Source organism: Bubalus bubalis, chromosome 2, assembly GCF_019923935.1.
Source record: "Bubalus bubalis isolate 160015118507 breed Murrah chromosome 2, NDDB_SH_1, whole genome shotgun sequence".
NCBI lineage: Eukaryota > Metazoa > Chordata > Mammalia > Artiodactyla > Bovidae > Bubalus > Bubalus bubalis.
The window spans coordinates 35,941,528-35,965,675 of NC_059158.1; the positions used below are offsets into that span (position 1 = coordinate 35,941,528).

Below are 24,148 nucleotides of genomic sequence, written 5' to 3' on the forward strand. Positions count from 1 at the left end.
AGACTGGGACCCATGAGAGGAGTACAGAGGGTCTCAGTGGACGGCGCATGCTGTGGCCGCTTGAGAGAGGACCGTGGCCTCCCCAGGCTGCTCTGTCTGCAGGACTCCTTCCCGGGACAGATGCCACACCAGAGTGAGAGCACCTACGCGGCTGAATGATGCCAAGGAGAGGGAACATGGCGGGCAGGGGTGTAGAGGTAGAAGCCACGCCGGGAAGGGATGGGAGGGGTGGCAATCCCAGTCCCTACTGACTCGCTCCAACGTGCCCGTCTGCCCACTGGCCACCTCCACAGAAACACAACAGAGCCCTAAGCATAGGTTCTGGGCCTCCAGAGAGTGTCCCGCCCAGACCAACCTGGCACCTTGGCTGGCTTCTGTCAAGGTGTCCTGGAAGCGTCGGTGGAGGCCGCCTTACCAAGGTGAACCTCTAGGGGGCGACCTTCTCCAGGAGCGAGGAGGAGGCGTCAGTTGAGCGCGTGCAGATACGGGCCCCGCCCCCACTCCTCAGGGTCTGGGGGCGCAGAGATGATTCTTGTTTGTCTTTGTAGCCCAAGGGCCCAGCATGCGCTGGTTGTTCACCCAGTGTCTGTGGGATGACTGTTGGGAGGTACAGCTTCGGGTTGTGCTGAAAACTTGCATTTATCTCTGCCTCTTGAAAAGCACACTGAAATGGCAATTCATTTCTAAAAGCTGCAGATCCAGAGAGACCAAGAAGAAGAAGATAGCAGATGACAGGTTCTAATACAAATTTTGGACAAGAGAAACAGATGGACGAGTGGTGCCTTCCCAGAGTGCGGAAAGTTGAAACCTGAGTGTGCTCAGAGAGCAGGAGGGGGGCTTCCTTGGTGATCCAGTAGCTAAGACTCCATGCTCCCAATGCAGGCAACCTGGGTTCCATCCCTGGTCAGGGAACTGGATCCCACGTGCCATGACTAAGAGTTCGCATGCTGCCACTAAAGATCCCCAGTGCAGCAGCTGAGACCCAGTGCAGCCAGATAAATACATTAAGAATAAATAAAATTTTAAATTCCCACCACAGGACTCTGGAAGCTCAGGAGGTGGGCACAGAAGGTGTCGTGGGGGCTGGGGTACAGGACAGGTGGGACAGAAGTAGGGGTACTGGTGGAAAGTATGTGTCAGGAGCAACTAGTTCCCCAGAGGCCCTCCTCAAGGCAGCAGAATGGACATCTTAAGGTGTCATCTCTCTCCTCCGGGCCCTGGGGGAAGGTTATTCTGAGACTTGAACTGGACAAGCTCTAGCCTCGAGAGATAGCTCTAGAGGAGAGAAAGGCTGCTTTGGAAACCAGAAAGTTATGGCAAAGTCTGCATATGAAAAGTGAGACCCCAGCCCAGCTCCTTCCCACACTGGTTCCATGAACAACCAGGAAGGAGAGACTTGAAACCGATGCCAAATGGCCTGCTTCCAGCCAAGGATCACTAGACATTCGAGGAAAGCCTCTAATTTGAAAGACAGCCTACTTCAAATATAATACATAGAAAAACCTGGATCCTTTGATGTTAGGTGATATATTTAGGACACCCTCTCATCCTTTTTCTCTGGCTTGCCATCTTCTCTTCAGAGAAGGGTGTCCAGGGACACCCTCTGGCTAGTGCATTGGCTGCTTGTCTGGGTCCCCAGCATCCTATCTCTTCATCCCACACCAGCCCCCTTGTCTCCTGTGCCCTAGAAGTATGCACCACTGAATCCACCACTCTACCTGCAATAAGACATGATTCCTAGAAATGAAACCAGTTAGAATCACTCAGTCGTCTGCTGGTAAATATTTAACTACTGGCTCTCTGGAAAAAAAGAAATCCTGTTTTATAGATGTTTGCTGGTTTCCTGGGTGTAAATACTTCCACTCACTGGTTTCAAGCTACCAGCATGAAGTCACTGATTGTGGAGTTGGGAGCTGCCCACTGCCAGCTCTCACAGGCCAGTTTGAGCTGGCGCCAGCAGGCCATTGGATCCAGCCTTAGGCGGCAGTGACCAAGGACTCACTCTGGCTAGGAGTCAAGCTCACTCTGCTTTTACTCTCCTTCTCCGTGAACCACGGCCCATGATCCTAACTAAACTCAGCATCAGCTCTGCTGGACCAGAGGGGAGACTTGAGATGGGAAGTCCATCCCTCACCTAAAAAACTACCAGTCAGAAGAGGCAGTTTTATGTAAAACTAGGAGCTAGAGAGGAGGCTCCCTGGAGATCAGGTTCACTCCCTGCAGGACGTCCCCCTTCCCCAGTGGCTGCTCCAACCCCAGATCAGTCGATTGATGTAGCTCTTATTGGAGAAGTTGCCAAACCGGGACTACAGGCAGGGTGTGGCCAGCATGAGTTTTGCTTGGGACTCAGGCTCTGCAGGGGAGTTGGGGTTACTCTTGGGGTGAGCTGATGAGAATCAGGTCCTTCCAAGTCTTCAGGCACCTCTGGCTATAACCCTGCTTACAGCCCCCCTGTGGCCTCAGTTTACCCATCCACAGCCACCCATTCAGATGCCAGGGAAAGGAAGAAGAAACTTTAATTGCTGCTGAAAAGCAAGACCTCCCTTTGCCATTGTTGACAGTGGGCAGGGCACAGCCGTCCTAGCCCAGGCACTTTCTGCTCCTCCGGGAGGAAGCAGCCCTTCCCCTTGGGGACCCAGCATTGTGGGGGTGAGGGTGCAGGGTAGGGGGCTTCTGACTGGCACAGGCCTACGAGCGCCACAAGACCAGGTTGGCAGGAGGCACGTCGAAGTGCTTGCGGGTGTGGTCGGTGTCCCGGCGGTACAGGTAGCCGCAGGTGGGCTTCTGCAAGGTGTAGAAGGGGCTCAGGGAGTTGGAGTACTGGGAGGTGTAGAAATTGAACCTGAGCTTGTCCGGGTTCTGCCCTCTGGGGTCCACCGCCACCGGCACATAGGCTGCTGCCAGAGTCTGCTCACGGTCCTGCTTCCATGACAAGGACAGGGGACGGTGTGGAGCCTGCACCTTTTGGCCTGATGGTGTCTTCGGCCCATGACTGGGTACTGAGGATTTCTGTGAGTCCTGGGAGGAAGGAAAGAAGGGGAGAGCTGGGGACTTTGCGAGGGCCAAGGGCAGGAAGGAGGGGGCAGGGGCACTGCCGAGAGGCCCACAGAGCTACGCCTGGAGCCCAGCCCTGCTGGCCCTAGAGCTAGACACTTGCAGGCAGGAGAAAGCCTTCAAGGTCCCCCCCACCGGACCTGCTTCTACAGACTTGGTTTGCTTCTTGGAGACCTCGATCAGCTCAGAGGCTGGGAACCCGGGGTTCATCTCCAACCCCACGCCTGCCCCTTCCCCCTGCATCTGGTCTGTCCATCCATGTCCCCCACATCCTTCTCTCCCTGCCCCCTGCCAGGCCTCCATCCTCTCTCCTACAAGGTGACTCCAGCTTTCTACCAACTCTTCCTGTTTCTTTATCGCTTGCTTTCCCAGCCTGCCCTTCACACACTGAATTAGTCTCTCTATTGATTGGCCCCAAAGTCCATAACATCCTACGGAAAACCCTTAATGAACTTTTGGACCAACCCAATATATTAATGGCCAGAATGTATGGCTTGTCCTCAAAGCATCTTTTGCTGCCCAGAAAATAAATGCCAAGTCCCTAGCATGGAAGGACAGGGCTCCCCCAAACCCTGAGTTCCAGCCATCCCGTCTGCCTGTCACTTCCTGGTCACACCTGATCCTTCCAGGCATTCTCACCTTAGCTCAGGCTGTCCCCCCCAGACTAGCCTGCCCTCCCTCCCACCCATCAGGAATACTCTTTCTTGTTCAGCTCTGAGCCCCTTAAGAGCAGCGCTCTCTCACCCTTACCCTTGACATAATAACCTCCAAAATCCTATTCCTTCTCTTACTCCAGACCAAGACATTGAGCGAACACTCAATAACTATTGGTTCAACAGAACTGGATTCTAATAAGGGGTCATTGGCCTTCCAACCAGCCAGCCCTGTTCTAATTTAGAACACTTCTCATTGTTACAGACTGTGTCTCCCACCCAACAATGTCTGCCCTTCATAACCACTCTTGGGTGATTGCGTATGGAGATCCACCCTCCTAGGAGGTCCCTGTTGCAGCCTTTATCTCATGGTACTGACATTTATGTGGTCCTCTGTTGCCACCCTCCTTGACCATCCTGTGACTGAATCATCTTCCTCACCTTTGAACCCCCATACCATCTCCCAGATCCTGGGTGCCCTCTCACTAGGAATCTTCATAGCTGTGATGGAACAACCCAAAGGCTGAGATCCCTGTCAGGCAGCTCTGTTGCACTCCCCCAGGCTGCAATTTCAAGAAGACCCATTTCCTGTCTGCAGAGGCCCCAGGGAACTGGGAGGAAACCCCTAGCTGTAGAGCTATTGGAAGTTGAACCCCTGCCATCTGACGAAACCTCCACTACTCAAATCATAATGTACGTTCTGTTGTGTTTAATTTATAAATTATTTGCCCAACTCACACTTGCCCAGGGCATTTCTCCAAGGCAGTCTCTGCTCCCATAAGTTCCCACCTAGCAATATATGACCCTCAGCCTTGCACTTCAAAATTCTCCCTTATCCTCCCACACCAGCAGCTCTCATGGCACCTCCTCCAGGAAGCCTCAGATGCTGTGGCCTCTGCACCCATCTCACCATCCTCCGTGCCATCAGGCCCTCCTCCTGGGAGGTGGTGCTTCACTGGGCTGGGACTAGGGTGAGGCAAGGCTATGCATTTTCAGGAGGGGCTCATATTCAGACTCATGCAAGGGCACAGTGAGTGCTTCCTTTCAAATATTTTGCGCCCTAGGTCCTGTGCTTGCCTCATCTTAATCCCAAATAGTGGTCCTTAGGGCTCTGGCTAATGTCCCAACAGCCTGTACATGCTCTCAGAGGTCAGCACCACATCCCATTCACCTGGAGAGAGGGGTGCGCGAGCGGTCAGCAGCCTTCCCAGACCCGTCCAGGCTCAGCCTTGGGACACAGATGACAAACAGAGGGGCTCACACCGGAAATGAGGTATGAATAGTCATGATTCACGGTCGTTTTTCACCACCACCCATGAGCACAGCGCCAAACTCTTTCAGTGGATTTCCTCTGAGAATCCTCACAATAACCCTTTAAGGAAGGTATCATTATGAGCCCCATTTATAATTGAGAAAACAGAAGTCAGGAGGATATTCCCAAGTTTAGGGTCATGTGACTGGTGAGGAGCTAGGCTGCGATGGGAACCCAGGCCTGGCTGACTCCAGGGGCCACACCCTGTACCCCACAGTACATGTCATGTCCACAGCACTGTGGGGATGGGGCCTGCCAGTTCATTTCTGTCCTCATTTCATCATCTTGCTGGCTCCTTGCTAGATGTGCTGGGAGGCAGGTGAGCAGCTAGGGCGACCCTTCCCCAGTCCCCAGGCTCGCCGGTGAGAGAGGGTGGCCTGATGTCCCGGGTGTGGCGGGGACACTGTGGGGTTTTGAATGCTGGGTTTTGGTTCTGGGTCCTTGGACCTGGCACAGACAGGGTGACACCCCAAGGAGTGTGAGGTTTATTCTATGAAGTATCTCTCAGCACAGCTGAGGATGTGACGTCAGTTGTTCTATCCATTTGTGCTCCTCTTATGTACCAGGCTCTGGATATACAAGTAGCAGAGACACTACACATATGAACACAAATATGAAGCCCTGGGGAACAGTGCTTCTCAGTCTCGGCCCCGTTGACACTTTGGGCTGGATACATCTGCTGTGGGGCTGCCCTGTGCATCAAAGGATGCTTAGCATCAGCCCTGGCCTCTGCCCACTAGCTGCCAGTAGCACCCCCCACCAACTGTGACAGCCGAGGACATCTCTCGGTATTGCCAGCTCCTTCCAAGGGCGGTGAGAATCAGTGCTATAGAGTTCATGACAGTTTCCTTATCCTCAGTGTTGAGGCTGATAGCCTGGAGTTGTAGAATTTTCCTTTCCTGGGGCTCACAAGTGGCTCGGGTTTTTCATGTTAAGCATGAATCTGAGGATGTGGGCTTCTGGTCCTCCTGACACGGCAGGGAGGCTCAGCCTGTGCCTGTGGAGACAGGGAACTGCAGAGACCCTGCCCCCAACCAGTCCCTGCTCCGCAGCAGCTCTTGGCCAGCTGGGCCTTGCCCCTCAGGCTCCGGAGCTGGTGTGAGAGGTGACAGAGGCAGGTGTTTTCAGAATTGTCGTGGGGGGCTCTTCCTGCAAGGGGAAGGGCTTGCAACACTCTTTACTAATAGGATCGAGAATCTACCAACTGCCAGGGACTAACCACTGACCTCTGCAAAAGCCCCAAAGAGCCATTGTGAGATGTTATTCTCATCTTTCTGGCTTCCCTGGTGGCTCAGACGATAAAGAATCCACCTGCAATGCAGGAGACGTGGGTTCAATCCCTGGGTTGGAAAGATCCCCCAGAGGAGGGCATGGCAACCCACTCCAGTATTCTTGTCTGGAAAATCCCCATGGACAGAGGAACTTCCTATCTTTCTAATGCAGAAACTGAGGCTCTGAGCTTGGTGTAAGCGCACATGGTTAGTGAGTGGCGTGTAAGAACCTTGCAGAAGTTGCACAACTAGTGACCAGTTAGTGCAGCAACCAGGGTTTGAATCCTCCTCTCCTGCTCCGCCCCAGCCTAGACCCTGAGTCTCCTGTCAGCTATGCCCCAGCTGCTGCTGCTGCTACTCGAGACCCTGCTTGGGCAACCCCAGGACCCCCAGCACATTCAGGGATGAGGCTCGCACAGGAACTGGGGAGCGAGGGAGGAGGAAGAGAGAAAGGAGGCGGCAGATGGGAAGAGGAGGAGGAAGTCGGGCAGCCCCAGCCTTGTCCCACCCCTTCCGGGGGCCTAGCCAGGTTCCAGGTGACTAAGCTCCGCGCACTGAGAACACCCCATCCCATGCTCAGCGGAGCACGGCCAGCTCTGGAGGCAGGGTGGGGCCCTACTGCGTACTTTCCAGGTTAACAGCTGGTTTCATTTAACCGTCTCCTCCCCTCTCAGGTCCTCCCTGTCAAATACACAGTGTGTGCGCACTTAGGGAAGTGGTTCACACCTGGGGGCATTTCCGCCCCCACCCCACCCCCGGGGGACTTGTGGCAATGCGGGGAGACGTTTTCGGTGGTCAGAACTGGGAAGTGCTACTGGTGTCCAGAGCCCAGGGGTGCTGCCAAACATCCCATGGGACACCGGCCTCCCCCGCCCCGCCCACAGCAAAGAATCATCAGCTCACAATGCTGAGGTGGAGAAATGCTGAGGTGGTGAGTTTAGAGGTGGAAGGAAGGGCCCCATCTCCCCTGTCTGCTTTCTGCTGCCTTAAGCTTCCTAGTCCTCCCATTCCACAGGGGGAATGAAGTTTAAAGGGCAAGGAGAGGGTCCCACCAGCCCTTTAGCTCCCTGCTGAATCACACTCCCCTGTTTTCACTTGGGTTTTGAATTAAGAGCCAAAAGAAGGAATCTGACCCTCTCCTTCCATGACCCCCACACCCGCAGGCAGACCCACCCAGGCTTTTTAGATATATCATGTATACATCTGTCCCTTATACCCGGACCGAGAATGGGGAAGAGGGAGACTTCAGGGCGGCACTTTCTGAGTAAGGCAAGAAGACTTCATATGTGAGATGAGGTTCAATACTTCAGGCCCCTCTTCAGCCCCCTGCCCATCTGCTGGCCTAGCCTGTGCCTGACATGCCACCATTTGCACCTCCCTTTTTTGTGGAAGGCCTTGTGCCCTGTCAAAATGCAAATAGCATTGGGTGAGGCAGCTGGTGAAGCCTCCCAGGGCACCTGATGCTGGAAATGTGCCCAGGCTTTGGAGTTTGAAGGTCTAAGCTCAGGACCTGACTCTGCCCTTACAGGTCGGGCATCCTTGGGCAAGTCAATGAACTTCTTTGAGCTTGACTTGCCTCATCTGCAAAATGGGGCTAATAAGGCTATCTACTGCACAGCTTGTGGAGGGGGCACCATGAGTCGTGGGAGCTGTAAAAGAAAGTGGTAATTATCATCAGCCCCGTCCAGAAGTTACACAGAGGTGTCACCCATGCTCAAAGCTTTAGGAGCACTTATTTGCCTTCAATGAGGGGACGGGAATTCTGAAGGGAGTCAGTGAGGAAGCCAAGTGGGGGAGCCTCGGCTTCCTCAGGAAGCCTTTACCACCCACTGGCTACCTGCTCTTCCGGTAATTTATTTATTTAGTTAGTTTTGGCCACACCACGCAGTGTGCAGAATCTTAGTCCTCCAACCAGGGATCAAACTTGTGCGCCCGGCAGTGGACGCTCAGAGTCCTAACCACCGGACCACCAGGGGAGTCTCTCTGGAATTTATAATACATTCTGCCTGTTTTTCCATGTACGAAGGATAATAGAGACTCTATCTCATAGGGTTACTATGAGTTAATGAGATGCTCTCCTTAAGGCACCTGGACGTCTTGAGCCCTCAGTAAATGTTGACCAGCATTATTACTTATCACAAGTGTGCCTAGGAGGTGGGGCCGTGCAAACTAACGGTCCAGGAAGCCTCTCAGGGAAGTGAAGGGGCAGAGAACAAAGGAGCTGAATGGTGGTCACCTGCCGTCCCCCGGCCCGGGGACACAAGGACGCTCCACAGCTGGGGAACAGGAGTCGGGCAGCTCCCAGCTGCACAGGTGGGCTGGGCTGGGGCCTTCACACTCCTTCCTGCCAATCAAACTTCTTGCCCCTTTGGGCTGCCCTCATCCCACACCATGATGTCATCCCACCTGGAACATCCTTGACCAGTGCCTTCCTTGGTGGTGAGATGGAACTTCTGGCGGCCAAGGGCTCCAGAGGTATTCAGGGACTCTTGGGAGGGTACTGGGACACCAAGTTAGGAGAACTTGTATAGGGCTGGGGGCATTGTGACACCTCTTTGACAACATAATTCCTCTGTCTTCCTAAGGAGATACAGGGGTGGGGCTGGGGGGCAGAAGTTTCAAGGTCTGGATGGTTCTTCCAACCTTAATATCTAGTCACTCTGCAATTCCTTCTTCCCATGGTACCCAGGACTGGTGAGCTATGGGTAGTGGGGTGAGTGGAGAGTGGAGGAAATCATTGTGTTTATTCAGATACCTTGGGAAGTCCTAATGTTGCCCCAGCCCCACAAAAGTTCACAAAAAATCACTGGCATGGAAGAAATGTAACCAGCTAACTCTATTCTCTTTCTTCCTCTCTATCTGCCTTCTCAAGTACAGGAATGAAGGGTGATGGATGAATGGATGGATGGATGAATAGATGGATGGATAGATGGATGGATGGATGGATGGATGGATGGATAGATGGATAGATGGATGGATGGATGGATAGATGGATGGATGGATGGATGGATGGATAGATGGATAGATGGACACATGAACTCATGGATGGACACACGGATGGACAGAGGAGTAGGAAAGCAGAGTGGGGATGGATGGATATGAGTAGTTGGATAGACGACGGATGAGCAGACCCTCCTGATTGGAGCCCTGGTCACCTTCTTAGTCTCATCTCTTGCTATCTTTTCCCTCACTCTGTGCAGCAGCTACTTTCTTAACATGCCCTGCTCTCTCCCTTCTAAGTCTTTGTATTTGCTCTTCCCCTTCCTAAACCACTTCAAACAAGGGGTTAGAAGATGAAGGGATGGATGCAAGAGTGAGAAGACAGGTGGTTAAGTGGGGTGGCCACAGGTGAGTGGATGGGAAGATGGTCCATGTGGATAGATGGTGGGTTGCTGTATAGAGGATGGGACTGCAGGCTCAAAGCCAGACTTCATGAGCTTGAATCCTGGCTCTACCGTTTTACTAGTTGTGTAACCTTGGGCAAGCATAAATAACTGACCTCTCTGTACTTCTGTTTACTCATCTGTAAAATGGTTGGACTAAAGGTCCCTAACTACTAATAATAGAGTAGGGCAAAGCACTTAGGACAGTGCCTGGCACAGAGGAAGCCTCAATAAATATTAGCTATTATTGGACTTCCCTGGTCCAGTGGTTAAAACTCTGTGCTTCCAATGCAGAAGGCATGAGTTCGATCCCTGGTTGGGGATCTAAGATCCACATTACGCACGATATGACCCAAAAATAAATAAAACTGGCTGTTATTATGTGTGGGTGGGTAACTGTATTGAGGGATAGGTGGCTGAATGGGCTGCCCTCTTGCCATCTTCAAAACCAGATGTCTCCCCCGACACACCTCCTTCGGGTCCCATCTCCCCAACATCAGACTTCCAGGAATGTGTCAGAAATGCCCCATGTCGGACTGCCCTGTGCTTCTCCCTGGGTCAGTGAGGAGGAAAGGAGGGGGCCCGGGGTGAGGGAGGCAGGGCAGCCGGTGACTTCCTGCCCTCGGCCCGCTGGCCAGGGCTGGGCCCAGGACTGTTTCCTTCCTGTTCAGCACTGCCTGTTGAGTGTGGCGTAGACTTGGGGGCCCCCAGGCGGACTGGGAGTTGGGGTGTTGATGACTTGTAAGCTGTGCTCAGATCTCACACCCTAACGGTAATGACCCCTAATTTCTGGAGAGGATGGGAGGGACCAGGAGGGGAGGCAGGCAGGGAGGAGCGGGGAGGAAGGGCAGCCCTGGCGGAGCCTCTGATCTGGGATCTCCAAGGCTCTGGGCAGATGGTATCTTGCTTGGGAGAGGGTGGGGAGGACGGCCTGCTGCATGGTAAGTGCTGAGTTATATTGTTATTATCGTTTCTAAGCCCCAGACAGCACTGAATCAGTCCTGCCTCCTGGAAGCCCACTCTTTCTGACTTCTCTGCCACACCCCCAGCATGAGCTCATTTTATTCCTCATCATAATTCCTGGAAGGTAAGGAGGGTGATCTGTACCCCACGGCACTCAGTGGGTGTTTGGGAAGGATGGGGAGAGCTGGTGACATGCCAGGCTGACTTGTGGAGCCCAAGAAGATCCCCACCCCTTGCCACACACACCTGTCCTCTGTCCCTCTGCCCCTCTTGCCCTCTTTGCTGTTACAGTGCAGACATGTGGCTTTCAGGGTCCTGCTACCATCTTGCTTTAAGGAGCCTACTTATTCGAACATCCTCTTTCCACTCCTCCTTGTCTGCTGTGTGATTTGGACAAATTACTTAACGTCTCTGATCCTTACTTGAGTTTCCTTTGTTGGACTTCAAGTACAAACAACTGAGCTATTCCTACAGCTCACACCAGGGTGCCTTATCACCACTGGTCCATGAAGGCCTCCTCTCTTGTTATATTAATTTTCCCTCTTTATCTCCAGTCTCCAACCACACTCTCCACCCACGCCCACCAGAGGCAGCTATTCTAATGTTCTTAATAAGTATCTTCTTGTTCAACTGTGTTTTCAAAACACATATTGTTTTGTGTATAGGTAGTATTCATTTACATAAGTGGTTTTGTGTGTTCTAGATCTCATTCTGTTGTTTACTTTGATCTCTACCTTCTGTTTTTAAGATCCATCCATGTTGCTGCATAAGCCTCATTCCTTGCTTCCAAAGCCTTTCCTCCCAGGTGCCTCCAACTCCCCATCTGCGCAGACAGCACTGAAATAACATCACAGCCACAAGCCTCTAGGGACCAGGGTGAAGGTTTCTTTGGGGCCTACTGCTAAGAGAGACGGAGAAGGCAATGGCACCCCACTCCAATACTCTTGCCTGGAAAATCCCGTGGACAGAGGAGCCTGGTGGGCTGCAGTCCATGGGGTCGCTAGAGTCGGACACGACTGAGTGACTTCCCTTTCACTTTTCACTTTCATGCATTGGAGAAGGAAATGGCAGCCCACTCCAGTGTTCTTGCCTGGAGAATCCCAGGGACGGGGAAGCCTGGTGGGCTGCCGTCTCTGGGGTCGCACAGAGTCAGACACGACTGAAGCAACTTAGCATCAGCAACAGCAGCTACGAGAGAATTGACTGGTCACAGGGTATGAGTAGATGTCATTTGCAGCTTCCCTGAAGACTCACTGGTAAAGAATTTGCCTGCCAATGCAGGAGACTGGGGTTCTATCCTTGGGTCAGGGAAGATCCTCTGGAAAAGGAAATGGCAACTCATTCCAATATTCTTGTCTGGAGAATTCCATGGACAGAGAAGCCTGGCGAGCTACAGTTCATGGGGTCATAAAAGAGTTGGACATGACTTAGCAACTAAACAACAATAGATGTCATTTGAAGTCCTTTTTCCTCCCTCCACAAAATGGATGTATTGTCCTCTTCCTTTGTAGAGCTGACTTGCTGGTAGTGGGTTGGGACTTCCCTGGTGGTCCAGTGGTTAGGAGGACTCCACACTTCCACTGCAGGGAGCGCGGGTTTGATCCCTGGTCAGGAAACTAAGCTCCCACGTGCCATGTGGTATGGCCAAAAAATAAATAACAAAAAAAATGTCTTAAGATGGTATTGGGTTAATGCACCTAGTCCACTCGGCCCTGTGCCTCACACAGCAAAGATGCTCAGTGAATGGTAGATGCAGCTGCTGTGACTTTCAGGTCTCAGGAAGACAGGGAGAGACAAGATGGACCCGAGAGGTTGCACGGAAACACAACCATGAGTTGATTTGCCAGGGCTCAAAGTCCCCATTCAAGTGTTGGTCTCCAGAACACGTGAAAAGTGTACGGGGCTCCGCTGATTCCTAGAGGGTAGGGACAGATCCTGAAGGCTAGAAGCAGAGCACAGAGCTGGTGCAGAGGAGCCAGCCGCACCCTGGGGAAATATTCCCTGCATCCAGTGCTCACCTCTCTTTCCCCGGGGCGCCCCCTGCACAGGAGGCACCAGAAACCCTCATCTGCTGTTCTGCCTCCGCTCTGCCAGCCAAGGAACACATTAATCAGATGAGAAACTACACCTGAGTGTTGGAGCGCACCATGTGACTGCACAGGGCTTCCCAGGTGACACAGTGGTAAAGAATCCGCCTGCCAATACAGGGGCCACAGGAGAAGCAGTTTTGATCCCTGGGTCAAGAAGATCCCCTGGAGAAGGGCATGGCAACTCACTGCAGTATTTTTGTCAGGATAATCCTGTGGACAGAGGAGACTGGTGGGCTACAGTCCACGGGGTTGCAGAGTCGTATATGACTAAGGGACTGAGCATGAGCATCCCACTTTACAGATGGAGAGACTGAGTCTCAGGAAGCCTGCATGGTCTCACAGGAGGTTCAGTTCAGTTCAGTTCGGTTCAGTCATTCAGTTGTGTCTGACTCTTTGCGACACCATGAATCGCAGCATGCCAGTCCTCCCTGTCCATCACCAACTCCTGGAGTTTACCCAAACTCATGTCCATCGAGTCGGTGATGCCATCTAGCCATCTCATCCTCTGTCGTCCCCTTCTCCTCCTGCCCCCAATCCCTCCCAGCATCAGGGTCTTTTCCAATGAGTCAACTCTTTGCATCAGGTGGCCAAAGTATTGGAGTTTCAGCTTTAGCATCAGTCCTTCCAATGAACACCCAGGACTGATCTCCTTTAGGATGGACTGGTTGGACCTCCTTGCAGTCCAAGGGACTCTCAAGAGTCTTCTCCAACACCACAGTTCAAAAGCATCAATTCTTCGGTGCTCAGCTTTCTTCACAGTACAAATCTCACATCCATACACGACCACTGGCAAAACCATAGCCTTGACTAGACGGACCTTTGTTGGCAAAGTAATGTCTCTGGCTTTGAATATGCTATCTAGGTTGGTCATAACAGGAGCTTAGTGGCACTGAAATCCACATCTCCATGCTGGCCCCCATCCAGTGTTCTTTATTTTAAAAAAGGAAAAATACATTCCATGCTAAATTATGTTCTTTGGGACTTCTCTGGTGGTCTGGTGGTTTAAAAAAATCTGCCTTCCAATGCAGATTCTATCCCTGGATGGGGAACTAAGATCCCACATGCCGTGGGGCATCTAACTAAGCTCATGGACCACAACTAGGGCACCTGTGAGCCACAGCTAGAGAAAGCTCTCTCACCATAACAAAGAACCTGCATGGCCAATATTAAAACATAAATAATGTTCTTTATTATTTGTAGAATTTTAAGTTAGGACAAATGATCTGCCAGCAGAGGACATTACTGAAAAGTAAAAGCCCCACCTGTTATCCTAGCACTCCCCACCTGCTCCGCCCCAACTACCCCCACACTCCCAGTCGGCTCCACAGTCTTGGTCCCTGCGAACCCCTGGCTGTTCATTCACAAATACACCTTATCTACCTATAGTCACAATCTACGTGAGATTTGGGTTTTTGTTTTTGTACTAAACAATCTCTCTATTTTTTAATGATTTCAGATGGTGGGATGTGTTTTACAATGGAATATTTTTGCCTGGCTTTTGAACCTAACCTTGTAAATACTTACCCCACCCCATCTCCTAGGCCCCCGTTGAATTTTCCTTCTTGAGGTTCTTTGCTGAATGGGTACTGCTCTCGTGCAGCCTCTCAGGGCCTCTGTTCTGTCTGTTGTTCTGTTCAGCATGTCCATGCCCAAAGTCAAGGCAGGGAACTGGGGTGAGAGCATGCAGGTACTAAGTACCCACCATGAGTCAGACTCTCTGCTTGGTATTTAAACTCTCTATCTCATTGAATCTCATAACCACCTACATTAATAGCCCCTGTTTTACAGATGAACAAACTGAGGCTCAGAGAGGTGGTATCTCAGCCAAGGTCACACCCTTGCTAAACAACAGAGTCAGGATTCAAACCTATTCCCCAGCAAGGATCTTTCCCATTCTGCCATGGTCCCACCCACAGAGCCCACAGTTATCAAGGGAAATGCATCCCTTCCCAGCACCCTCAAACATACCACTCCCCACTCAGCGCTGGATCTTGGATCTTCATACTCTCAGGCACCAGGTACTGACCTTGACCACCTTCTCAGGATGTAGGAGTCCATGTTAGCCAGGCTTCCTCTTAGCCTAACCACATTTCCTGGCACCTGCCCAGCCCAGAGGAAGGCTGGGGTTGGGAGAGGGGGTGGGTGGAGACTGAAGCCCACTCCACCCTGCAAGCTGAAGGGAACAGTGTCAGGAGCTGGTCTGGTAGAAGGCATCTCCAACCTGGAGCATGCGGTGGGATGAGGTGATCCACAGCTTAGTGGATATGGGAATTGGCATGATGGGAGTTCTGACTTTTGCCCTTGCAGAACTCACCACAGAGACCTGGGGTGGTGACTCTTGGTGTCTCTCAGCCTGCCCTTCCCACACTCGGAGTGCACTCCCCCAGCCAGGAGCATTTGGCTTTGTCGGAGGGGAGACCACCACTTTGACAAAGGCCGGGCTGGGTCTCTGGGGAGACTGTACCTGCCGGGCCCCCATCCCACCCCACATTCCAGAACCGGCCAGGAAAGTCGGCTCTTGGAGGTGACTAAGTAACTGCCAAGCTAAGATTTAATTACAGGATTGGGCTTTTGGCTGTTTGGAGGGGAGCCTGTTATTTGGCTGTTCCTTTTCCTGGGGGACCAGGTGTGAGATGCCATCATTAGATGGAGTGGGGCTACAACAGGGGCTGAGCTGGACAGAGAATGAAGCCCCGAGGCCTGCCCCAGGGAACCCAGCCTCCAAAGTTGTCAGAAACGGGCCCCTACCTCTCCACGCACCAACATGGAAAAGGAATCTGGGTGAAATGGGGGTAGAGGGCAGGGAGAGCCCTGCTGTCTACTCAGCAGCCTCAAGCCCTTCTGAATGTTCATGTGTCACCCTGGTTCCCCCCTTTCCTCCACCCCCAACCAAGGCTAACCCCTAAGGCAAAGGGACCAGAAGGGGAAGAAATGAGCAAACGCTTAAGGAGTGGCCCCTGGGTGCCAGGCCCTGTGCTGGCACTTCACATCTATTATCTTACTTATTTAATCTTCCTAATGACCCTCAGAGAGGGTACTGTTATTACTCCCATGTTACAGATGAGGAAACGAGCTCAGAGTTGTTTTTATCTCCCTATATGCAAACTGTTTACCATGCCCTTCCCTTCTTCCTAAGAAGTGTCCCACAAACTAAAAGTCCCACAAACAACTTTTTCTTTTACTACCGCCAGCACACGTGTCCAGATCCCCGCCTGCTTATGTCAATTAACCAAATGATTAAGCAATTAACTGATCAATTACACGGCCTCCCATAGTCCCTCAGCCTACTTTTTCTCCTTCTCCTGGTCTTTCATCCAGCTGCTAAAGATCCTTACAAAGAGCTGTTACCACCAGTTACCCTTGCCTGCTCCACCACCTGGTAACCACCAACTCTAGGCCTGAACTTCTCAAACTATAACATGCTCCTGAATTACCTGGGGGTCTTGTTATATAACTCACTCATTTTGCAGTACAGCAGAAACTAACATTTTAAATCAACTATACTGCAATAGAATTTTTTTTTTTTAAACTGCTTAAATTACACTCTCAAAAAAATATATTGCAGATCTTCTGCTGGGTACCAGTGAGCAACAGCTCACTGAATCCATAATGATTTTAAATTAACAGCTTATTTTACAGATGAACAAATGGACGTCTTGAGAGGTTGCTCAACATCTGGAATGGAGCCAGAGATCCTATATTTCTAGTAAAATCCCAGGTGATGCAGAGGCTGCTTTGTGGTGGGTCCATTTGTTGTTCAGTTACTAAGTCATATCTTGACTCTTTTGCGACCCCATGGACTGTAGACTGCCTGGCCCCTCTGTCCGTGGGATTTCCCAGGCAAGAATACTGGAGTGGGTTGCCATTTCCTTCTCCAGGGGATCTTTCCAACCCAGGGATCAAACCTGAGTCTCCTGATTTTCGGGGGTTGCCATTTCCTTCTCCAGGGGATCTTTCCAACTCAGGGATCAAATCTGAGTCTCCCGATTTGCGGGCAGATTCTTTACCACTGAGCCACCAGGGAAGCCCCATGGTGCTTCTAAACTAAACTCTCCTGCTGAGTGATTTTTAAATTTTTTAACAGCAAATATATTTCCCATGGTTTGAAAATTAGAAAGCATAAAACAATGTTCAGTGAGAATTCTCCCTCCCACTCTCTTTGCCCAGTTCCCACCACGTCCCCCTAGTAACCACTTTCACTAGTTTCTTAGGTTATCTTTCCTTAGTGTCTCTGTGCCAATACAAGCAAATAAGATTATACATAGAGAAAGTGAAGTCGCTCAGTCGTGTCCAACTCTTTGCAACCCCATGGATGGTAGCCTACCAGGCTCTGCTGTCCATGGGATTTTCCCAGCAAGAGTACTGGAGTGGGTTGCCATTTCCTTCTCCAGGGGATCTTCCCAACCCAGGGATTGAACCCGGGTCTCCTGTATTGCAGACAGACGCTTTACTGTCTGAGCCACCTATCCTGCCCCAAATGGTAAAACACACACACACACGTGTACACATGGTTTTGTTAACAGTTTATCAGTTTATCTGGTAGAAAACTGGACACAGTCGGCTGACTCACTCATTTTTAGAGTTGCATGATTATTCCATTGTGTGATTATGCCATCATTTATTTAACCAGTCATCTTTAACTGGACAATCTGTGTTGTTTCTGCCTTTTTAAGCCTGTCACACCCTGGCTGACCTTGCTGTGACCTCTCTTCCATCTCCCAGTTCCTAGTTCCACCACCCTGAGCCCTTGCAGAGGTCTTCGCCCTTCCTGCCTGCCCTCCTCAGATCCTCCAGCCCACCCTGTTTTCTCCTACTCTGAATCTCTGTTAATCCCATTGTTAGTTTCCTCCTCTTCACTTACCTCCCCACCCTTCACCTCTCCACGTGTCTCTCACTGTCTCCCCAAATAGACTAAAGCAACTTGAACTCAGGAACCATGTCTCTGATTTCTCTGGATCCTTCATAGTCTAGAGCAGGGCACACAGACATTCTCAAGATTATTCATAGGAACTTCCCCGGTGGCTCAGTGGCTAAGACTCTGAGCTCCCAACGCAGAGGGCTCAGGTTCAATCCCTGGTCAGGGAACAAGATTCACATGCCACAACTAAGATCTGCTGCAGCCAAATAAATAAATATTTAAAAACAAGAATATTATTTATATGGTAGAAGTTGTGTATGAATGGAGTTGCTGGATGGTAACTCTCCTGGGGATGTTCCAGGGTGTAAGAGCCTAGGAGCTACCCAAGGTGGGAGGTCTCCAAGAAGGAAGCCCCTATCTCGTGCCTGAGTATCTAGAGTGCTTGACTGGGTTGTGATGATGTCCAGGGCATCATGCGGTTTCAGGAGTCCCCTTGTGCCCTTCCCGTGTGGACAGTGGGAGGAGCCATGATGTACAGGTAGGGGGTGGAGGGGTGGATCCTGTGGGTATGTGTGGAAGCCCTTCCCGTCTCTGTCAACATCCTTGTCATCCCTCAGAGGCCAGCTGAAGCCTCAGTTCTTCCAAGAAGCCTTCCTGGACCTCTCCAGGAAGCCCATGCTATTCTCCCCTCCTCTGAATTCCTGCTGTGTATGTATCACTGGCAGCAGTCGCTGTTCTGTGCTTAGACATCGTGGTCTGCCGCCTTGAATCATGTAAACCCAGTTCCCTGATGAGATCTCAAGACCCTGCAAGGTAGAAATAAGACTTCTATAATTCTCTTCTAGCTCCAGTTACCTCAAACCTTCAGCACGACAACAGGCACCTGGGAAGCCTCCACAAATGCTCTGAACAGGAACTGGCTCCAGCAGTGCCCTGGGAGTGGGTGGGGTAGGACGAGGTTGACCACAGATGTATCACCAATCAGAAACATTTGGGGAACACAGTGTCTTTAAAGATGCTCTGTCCCCCAATTTGTTCCTCAATCCCTCCTCTCTTGGTGGGAAAACGACCTCCCAGCCACAAGCCCTGAGGGTCCCTCTCATCCTGTCCTTTGACACTGGAGTGGACTTTTCAAAAATGCCACAGTCATGAAAAACAAAAGCAGAGGATTGCCCTAAATTACGAGATTAAAGGAGTATGACCAGCAAATTCAATGGGTGAGTCTTTAAAAAAAAAAAATTACTTGGCTGTGCCAGGTCTTAGTTGCGGCATGCATGAGGGAACTTCGTTTCAGAATGTGGGATCTTTTAGTTGTGGCACGCAAACTCTTAGTTGCGGCTTGTGTGATTAAGTTCCCTGACCAGGAATCGAACCTGGGCCCCCTGCACTGGGAGCAGGAAGTCTTAGCCACTGGACCACCAGGGAAGTCCCACAATGTGTGAATCCTGATTGAACTGCGGGTTGGAAAAAAAGTCAAAAACTAAAATGACACCTTGGGGATAACTGGGAAATTTTTAACGGGGAGTATATTTTAGATACTAATAGTGTATCGATCGATGTTAAATTTCTGGTGTGTGATAACTGCATTGTGGTCATTAAGGAGAATGTCCTTAATCTTAGGCAATGGATACTGAAGTAGTGGTCAGGGTGGGGAGATGTGCCATACCCACACCTATGAACCATCAGCAAAATGAAAATGAAGCGTGTGTGTGCACGCAGGTGATCATTTTATTGTTACAATGTTTTCAAAATGAAAAGTTTGGAGGAGAAAGGTCTGTGATAAAAGAGGGGTGCCATTCCAACTGTCTGGGAGAAAGAGGAGGGGAATTGCAGCTGGGGGTTCTAATGGGGTAGCTCAGGGGAAGCACTTCGACTCTGTGACCTGATTACTGACCCCCCCACCCCGCCGCCCCCGCACACTAGCCTTCCACCCCTGGTGCCCAGAAAGCATTCAAATCTAACCTCCCCCCGTCTCCCTGCCCCCATGGCCTGACTCTCTGAATCTTCCACAAAGTGTCTTAGGTCCTCATCTGATGGGACCTCCCCTGGTGGAAGGCCACCCCCTGGCCAAGCTAGAATAATACCTGAAGCATCTTAAAGGTGCACAGCTCATCTCCCTGGAGAATGAACTGAACCTCAGTGGGCTTGACCCACCATTAGTTTTTAAAAATTACATTCACTTAGAGAGGGAAAGGGAATGTAAACTGGTGAATGTAAACTGGTGAAGCCACTATGGAAAACAGTATGGAGGTTCTCAAAAAAATAAAAATAGAACTACTATGTGACCCAGCAATTCCACTCTTAGGTATATATCTGAAAAAAATGAAAAAACCAGTTCCAAAGATATACTCACCCCACCGATCACAGAGGCATTATTTACAATAGGCAAGACATGGAGACAGCCTGTCTATTGACTGATGAATGGATAAAGAAGATATTTTATTTATAAGTATACATATAAGTATATATACATTATACACACAATGGAATACTTTTGTTGTTGTCTAGTTGCTTAATTGTGTCTGATTCTTGTGTGACCCCATGGACTGTCACCCATCAGACTCCTCTGTCCATGGGATTTTTGCAGGCAAGAATACTGGAGCAGGTTGCCATTTCCTTCTCTAGGGGATTTTCCCTGACCCAGGGATTGAACCTGTGTCTCCTGCATCGTAGGCAAATTCTTCACCACTGAGCCACCACTCAGCCATAAAAAGAATGAAAACTTAACCATTTGCCACAACACAGAAGGACCTAGAGAGTATTATGCTTATAAAGTCAGACAGAAAGCAAATACTAAATGTTTTCATTTATTTGTGGAATCTAAAAAATAAAGTGAATGAATGTAACAAAACAGAAACAGACCCACAGACATAGAGAACAAAACTATTAATAGTTGGGGGGGGGAATAGTGGAGAAGGAAGGAGGGAAGGACAAAATAGGGGTAGAGAATTAAGAGGCACAAACTACTATGGATAAAATAAATAAGCTACAGGACCTATTGTACAGCACAGGGAATATAGCTGATGCTTTATGATAATTTTAAATGGTATATAATCTATAAAAATATTAAATCACTATGTTGTACACCTGAAAATAATACAATGTTGTGATTCAACTGTATTTCAATTAATATATATATATTCACAACTTCACAGAAAAAATAAAGAATTTGATGTTAAAAAAAAAAAAAAAGCGCCAAGATTTAGTCATCCTGCATTCTCTTTGGAGCTTGTCAACGAGGATATTTTCCACCCTAGTCATCAGATTGGGACACTATTGCTTTTATGTATCGCTTTTCCCTTTTTTTTCCTATGGGCATTTCCTTACAGGCATGGGTGATTCCCGGCCCACTCTTGCAGGGCCTCTAGGAGCCATCGGCGTGCGCGCTGAGGCCAGCCGCCGCCCCAGTACTGGACGCACGAGTTGTTTCCCAAGTTCTGGACTGCCCTGGTCGCGAACCGCCTTGGAAGCGGGGACCTGGCCCGCCCCCTCCCTTCCTCGGGGGAGGGGGCAGAGGAGGAGGCCCGGGAGGCGACCGCGGGGAGGGTGTGGGTCGTCTCCGCGCTGGGCGTGGGCTGGGCGAGGTTCCCCGGCCCACCGGGACCCGCCAACAATGGCCAGTTTTGGAAGGCGGCGGCAGGAATGCAGCCGGGGGAGTCGGGCGGCGGGGCGGCGGCGGCCGGGGGGCGGGGCCGGGGCTCAGCGGCAGCCTCTTACCTGTCCAGGTAGTTCGCATTTCTCGGAGAACGGCGGCGCCCCCAGCACCTGTCGCCCGGTGCGCGGGCGGGGAGGACGGCGCGGGGCATGGCCTGGTAGAGGCCCCCGGGGAGACGGTGCGGAGTCCAGTCCCGAGCAGGGCAGGCGAGGGAGGGACGGTCCTCCCCCGGCGCCCGCGCGGCCGGCGGCAGCATGAAAAAGAACCCGACGGTGCAGGGCACTTTCAGCAAACTCTTCGGCAAGAAGCATGCCACCCCGCCCGCCACCTCCCTCTACGCCACCAACCCTCCCTGGATCTTCACCCAGGAGGCCCCGGAGGAGGGGACCCGGGGCTTCGGTGAGTGCGCCCGGGAGCTGGAGCGCGCGGGGGCCTGCGCGTGGTCCCCCACCCCAAGGGCGGCCCTCTCCCCGGGCTCTGGGTGATCCGCGGCGGCGAGGGCGGGAGACGCGCCAGGGCGGAGGGGGAGCAACGCGTTTGAACCTGTGCGCTGGCGGGGCAGGAGCCTTCGGCAAAGGGAGGTCTCTGGGAAAGGGAAGGAGGGGCCCCTCCCCACCGCAAGGTCAGAGATCTTTGAGGGGGAGGCCGCATCTGATCCTTGTCACTCTCTTGAGGTGTTTGTTTTCCCTCCTCCGAGGAAGTTATGTTTGCTTTATTGTTGCTAGAAAGGGCTCCCGGGGTTTGCGGTACCCTCCCTCACCCTTCCCCCCGCAGTTCTGTTGAGTCTGAAGCCTTGCCTGGATCTGAGGACTTGGGGATGGTCCCTTCAACCCCTACTCTTTCCTCTTCCTCTGTTCCCCCTCTCCCAGTTCCCAACCGGGCCTCGCCTGGCCTGGTGTTGTAGGCAGAAAAGGAGCTGCTATCTAGGTGCCCACACACCCGCCTCTACCCTGAGGAGGCCCAGAGCCACTGCTTCCAGAAGGATAGCAGGCTGTGCCAGTCACCCAGTCTCTTTCTGGGATCACAGGCCCTTGTCAGGTCAACCTCGGGTGCCTATGAATGAACCCCCCCACCCCCACCCCACGACTGCCAGCTGCCCTTGGCCCCTGAATCAGGTTGATGTGTCTGCAGGTATTTGAAATCATACCTGCCCTGCCTTTGGGCTCTGCCTGTGGGTCATCTGATCACTGCGTCTTTCTGCAATTTGTACCTTCTATAACTGAGAGAGAATCTAGTCGCGTGAGGCCAGGAATTCACTTCTTGTGTCTGATCTGAGGTTCTGGCCCAAGGAGGGTCACCCAGCACTGCTTTAGCTCACCTGCCTTCATTGTCACCCCTTTACCTTCACTGACCTTTATGGCCACAGTGTGGGGACCCCAGAGGATGTCACAGCCTCACACCCTGCTCTTGGAGTCAGTTTAGCCCCTAGGTTTATCAGAAGCAGGACACAAGACACCCGGACAGGAGAGGGCAAATGAGACATTGCCTCTCTCTGACCCAAGGCTCTCCGGCTGGCTGGTGAACGGAGGTGACCAAATGCCGTTTAGCCCTTTCTGAGCCTTTGCTATAAAAGAGTAAGTGCAAAAGGGACAGAGAGGTGACCTCTGATTGGAACTAGCATGCGAGCTGAGAGAGAAGGGCACCCAGCATTTCCAGAGCAAACAGCAGGAGCAAAGGTGGGAGGGCCAGGGCAGTTTGGAGGCAGGGCTTAGGAACTTAGCAAACACATGTGTCCTGCCAAGTACAGCTCTGTAAGGCCTAAACACCTCTCCTCACCTGAATCCCAAACATTTATTGACCCCTTCTTAGGTGCAAGGTACTAAAGTCCTCCTGTTGTTGACTTGTTTAATCCTCATCTAGCCTGTGATGTAGGGACTGTTATTCCTGTTTGACAGATGGGGAAACGGAGGCGCAGAGAGGTTAAATAACATGCCCAAGAGCACACCGCTTTAAATGATCGAGCCAGGATTTTTTTTTTTTTTTTCCTGTTTTTAAATATTTATTTATGGCTGTGCTAGGTATTCGTTGCTGCACAGGCTTGGGGCAAGTGGGGACTACTCTCTAGCTGGCGGTGCGAGGGCTTCTTACTGTGGTGGCTTCTCTTGTTGCTGAACATGGTTCTAAGGCGCGTGGGGTTTGCTAGTTTCAGCTCCCAGGCTCTAGAGTACAGGCTCAGTAGTTTTGGTGCACAGGTTTAGTTGTTCTGCGCATGTCCCAGGTTAGGGATCGGATCACCACTGAGCCAGGGAAGCCAGAGCCAGGATTTTCTTAAGTGTACAGTTCACGGATTTTTTTCTTTTCCCTTTTTTGTAGACTTATCAAGTTGTGTAATTGTCAGCACAATTCAGTTTTAAAACATTTTCATTGCCCCCAGATTTCCCTCATGGGGCTGAGCCAATATTTGAATCCAGGTTGTGGGGCTCCAGAGACCACACTCCAGCTTGCAGAGGTGACTTTGTGGAAGGTATGAATGAATGAAAGTCACTCAGTCGTGTCCACCTCCTTGGGACCCGGTGGACTGTAGCCCACCAGACTTCTCCTGGAACTCTCCAGGCAAGACTACTGGAGTGGGTAGCCATTTCCTTCTCCATGGGGCCTTCCTGACCCAGGGGTTGAACCCCGGGTCTCCTGCATTGCAGGCAGATTTTTTACCATCTGAGCCACCAGGGAAGCCTCGCAAGTGGAAGGTAATCAAGGGGGAATTTGGATGGAGAGGCATCTACCTGAGAACACCTCCCCCCACACTCCTTCCCCAAAGGGAATGCCTTCCTTGCACGCTTCTCTACATTTTTGCATTACATATTTTTGCCATAGGTAAATTCCCCAACATTTTTCCTACTCCGAACAGACTTCTGGTGGGGTTAGTAAAGAGATGCGGGCATGGTGCCCAGTCACCTCTGGCCAGCTGC

At 51.4% G+C, this 24,148-nt stretch overlaps 2 protein-coding genes, 1 long non-coding RNA gene and 1 other non-coding gene across 4 annotated transcripts in view; 2 read left to right on the forward strand and 2 right to left on the reverse strand.

The window, feature by feature from the left end:
* Nucleotides 1–2,493: 2,493 nt before the first annotated feature.
* Nucleotides 2,494–8,942, reverse strand: GUCA1ANB (GUCA1A neighbor). Its single transcript, XM_044930047.1, has 2 exons — nt 8,697–8,942; nt 2,494–3,018 (listed from the first exon to the last, which is right to left on the reverse strand). Exons 1-2 carry the CDS (start codon nt 8,853–8,855, stop codon nt 2,689–2,691), a joined length of 489 nt encoding a protein of 162 aa, XP_044785982.1. The 5' UTR covers nt 8,856–8,942; the 3' UTR covers nt 2,494–2,688.
* A 1,041-nt stretch (nt 8,943–9,983) lies between these two features.
* On the forward strand, nt 9,984–19,969 carry LOC102414966. Its single transcript, XR_328511.3, has 3 exons — nt 9,984–10,445; nt 10,652–10,760; nt 18,430–19,969. It is a non-coding gene; the product is annotated as an uncharacterized LOC102414966 (long non-coding RNA).
* TRNAW-CCA lies at nt 18,937–19,009 on the reverse strand. Its single transcript has one exon. It is a non-coding gene; the product is annotated as a tRNA-Trp (tRNA).
* Nucleotides 19,970–21,296: 1,327 nt separating the features above from the next.
* Nucleotides 21,297–24,148, forward strand: part of C2H6orf132 (chromosome 2 C6orf132 homolog) — a 36,491-nt gene continuing 33,639 nt past the window's right edge. Inside the window, exon 1 of the mRNA XM_006069191.4 lies at nt 21,297–21,638. Within this exon, the coding sequence (XP_006069253.4) occupies nt 21,494–21,638 (145 nt within the window). The 5' untranslated portion in view covers nt 21,297–21,493. The remainder of the gene's footprint in view (nt 21,639–24,148) is intronic.

Coding starts and splice junctions, on each gene's coding strand:
- GUCA1ANB (XM_044930047.1), bottom strand. CDS start 8,855: ATGTTGTCAAAGAGGTGTCACAATGCCCCCAGCCCTATACAAGTTCTC. Junction 3,019..8,696: donor ACTGGTCAAGGATGTTCCAG/GTGGGATGACAT, acceptor CCTTCCTCCCAG/GACTCACAGAAATCCTCAGT.